At 37.4% G+C, this 2,979-nt stretch overlaps 1 protein-coding gene across 1 annotated transcript; it reads right to left on the bottom strand.

The window, feature by feature from the left end:
• Positions 1–400: 400 nt before the first annotated feature.
• LOC110826094 (ribulose bisphosphate carboxylase small subunit, chloroplastic-like) lies at positions 401–1,398 on the bottom strand. The gene is made up of 3 exons (XM_022056687.2): positions 1,145–1,398; positions 919–1,053; positions 401–807 (listed from the first exon to the last, which is right to left on the bottom strand). Exons 1-3 carry the CDS (start codon positions 1,325–1,327, stop codon positions 577–579), a joined length of 549 nt encoding a protein of 182 aa, XP_021912379.1. The 5' UTR covers positions 1,328–1,398; the 3' UTR covers positions 401–576.
• Positions 1,399–2,979: the final 1,581 nt, after the last annotated feature.

Here is a 2,979-nt window from a genome sequence, read left to right as displayed (position 1 = left end):
CTTTTTGTCATAATCTTATTAAAAAAAAAAATTTACCCGAAAAAAAAAAAAAAAAAAACAAAATTAAGCGAACAAAATTGCTCTCGAGTTCGAAATTACATTTATTTTATTGTCACATATTACGTATTGGAACGAAATTGGTTTGTGATTTTCTAATTCGAATGGTTACAGTCGTTTGAAATAAATTTAAAAAGTTTGGAAGAATTCATTTGGTACTTGCAAATGTAAATTTTGTTCATAAGAAATGTAGTTTCAATTTTTGTTAATCTTTGAAAAAATACTTTAAATTTCCATTTCCTGATCAAATTGAAATTGAGATGATGATTTCATAAGAAATGTGTGTGTATATATATATATGTAATATATATATATATATGAATGGATGCATGTAAACACTAAATTGACATGAGAAAACTACTCTTTATTCATAAGTTCTCAATTTTTCCACTGGAAATCCCGAGACTCATAACCCAAAAACACCAGAGAAATTATCTCACCAAGAACAAAAGGAAAAGAAAAACCCTAAATACAAATGAACAAGCAAACCCCCTAAAACAAAAGGGTTCCGTAAAGATCTTAGTAGCTTGGTGGCTTGTAAGCAATGAAACTGATGCACTGCACTTGACGCTTGTTGTCAAATCCAATAATCCGAATAAACGAATTAGGGTAAACCTTCTTCGCCTCCTCAAGCTCCTTCAACACCTGCGCAGAATCTGTGCATCCAAACATAGGTAGCTTCCACATTGTCCAGTACCTTCCATCGTAGTACCCTGGTGATCTGTGGTTCTCACGGTACACGAATCCGTGCTATATATATATACATATATAATCGTCAATATTCATGGATTTACATTTATGGGTCTATCTTAAAATACAATTACACATCATAATTTAAGTAAAGAGGGAGAAGAAAATGACCTCCAACTCGAATTCCAAGCAAGGAATCCACCCAGATCGGAGAAGGTAATCTACCTCCTTTGCCAATTGTTCTGGGCTCAGATCTGGCAAGTATGAGAGTGTCTCGAACTTCTTCTTCCCAGTTGGAGGCCATACCTGTACTTACATACCCATTTAAAGTTACATACAAACATACACATATAACAATATATACCACAAAAACATAAATGGTTGTAGTGTATTTCACCTGCATGCATTGAACTCTTCCACCATTGCTAGCGAGAGAAGTAATGTCAGCATTGGTCTTACGGGTGACGGGGAAAGCAGAAGTGGATTTCAGACCGGTGAAGGGGGCGACCATACTGGCCTGAGCAGGGGTGGATCGGCTGACGGTGGCGACGGTGGCGGAGGAGATCATGGAGGAGGCCATTGTTCCTGCAACTCCTTCACTTCAACTCTCTTTTTCTTATCTTCCCAGCAAGTTAACAGTTGGATGGTGTAGTAGTGCCACGATAGGGGTATTATATAATGGTACATTACGGGTAAGGGGAAATCGGACGGTCAGAAATTGGAAAAGGTGGTGTTGAGTTAAAATTGATCGTTGGATTTAGAATGGAGAGGACGTTACGTTATAATGACCACAATATTGATTTCAAGCCTTATCACAATGAGGGTGCCACGTGGCGGCATGTCAGTAATCTTATCTGATCCAAGGATGGGAAATGAGTGATGGTGGTGGAGTTTTTTTTTTTTTTAATTTTTTTTTTTTTTTGTTGTTAAGTCTGAAAAAATATCACCATGGAAATAAAGCATGGTGTGAGTGACGACAAAGACTTAAAAAAATTTTGATAAATTAATTTATCTTTTTTTAAAATTAAATTATTAATTATTACGTCATGAAAATATACTAAAACCTTCTATTTCACAAAAAATAAGTAATATAACAAAATAAATATCAAATAATAAAACAGTTTATATAATGAGGTTAGCAGAAACATGCAATATATTTACATACATGCATACATAGGTACGTACGTATATATGTGTACATATATAGTGTGGATTCAGAGTATTTAGTTGGGCTCACTGGATTGGCCATAAGTTATTAACGGAGCCTAAACTCTCTGCTCATTGGGCTTGAACCGGCGGCCCATAAAGTGACCCATTTTACTTGGTCCGGTCTTTTTAAGACTTTTTGGATTTATATTGCTCAATAGGCCTAGACCGGCGGCCCATAAAATGGCTCATTTTACTTGGTCCGGTCTTTTTAAGAGACTTTGAATTTATATTGCTCATTAGGCCTGGACCGGCGGCCCACAAAATGGTCCATTTTACTTGGCTCGATCATTTAAAGAATTTATTTGGATTTATATTGCTCATTGGGCCTGGACTGACGGCTCACAAAATGGCCCATTTTACTCGGCCCGGTCTTTTTAAAACTGATCATTGGGTCTGGACCTACGGCTCACAACATGGTCCATTTTACTTGACCCGGTCTTTTAAAGAATCCGTTTGGATTTATATTGCTCATTGGGCTTGGACCGGCGGCATAAAATGACCCATTTTACTTGACCATGTCTTTTTAAAACTGGATTTAAATTGATCATTGGGTCTGGACCGGTAGCTCACAAAATGATCCATTTTACTTGGCCAGACCTTTTAAAGAATCTGTTTGGATTTATATTGCTCATTGAGCCTGGACTGGCGGCTCACTAAAGGACCCATTTTACTTGGCCCGGTCTTTTTAAGACTGATCATTGGGTCTGGACCAGCGGCTCACAAAATTGTCCATTTTACTTGGCTCGATCTTTTAAAGAATCTGTTTGAATTTATATTGCTCATTGGATCTGAACTAGCGGCTCACAAAAGGGTCCATTTCACTTTGCCCGGTCTTTTTAAGACTGGATTTAAATTGATCATTGGGTCTGGACCGGTGGCTCACAAAATGACCTATTTCACTTGGCCTTATCTTTTAAAGAATCTATTTGGATTTATATTGCTCATTGGGCTTGGACTGGCGGCTCACAAAAGGGCTCATTTTACTCGGCTCGGTCTTTTTAAGACTGATCATTGAGTCTGGAC

Source organism: Carica papaya, chromosome 1 (assembly GCF_054855325.1).
Source record: "Carica papaya isolate Zhongbai chromosome 1, ASM5485532v1, whole genome shotgun sequence".
Classification (NCBI taxonomy): domain Eukaryota; kingdom Viridiplantae; phylum Streptophyta; class Magnoliopsida; order Brassicales; family Caricaceae; genus Carica; species Carica papaya.
The sequence above is the reverse complement of the archived record's forward strand: the minus strand, read 5'-3'. Positions and strand labels throughout refer to the sequence as shown.

Excerpts from the sequence above, each read along its gene's own strand:
- LOC110826094 (XM_022056687.2), bottom strand. The coding sequence starts at position 1,327 with ATGGCCTCCTCCATGATCTCCTCCGCCACCGTCGCCACCGTCAGCCGA. Across the intron at positions 1,054-1,144 it reads GAAGAGTTCAATGCATGCAG|GTATGGCCTCCAACTGGGAA; the intron begins GTGAAATACACT and ends ATGTAAGTACAG. Across the intron at positions 808-918 it reads GCTTGGAATTCGAGTTGGAG|CACGGATTCGTGTACCGTGA; the intron begins GTCATTTTCTTC and ends ATATATATATAG.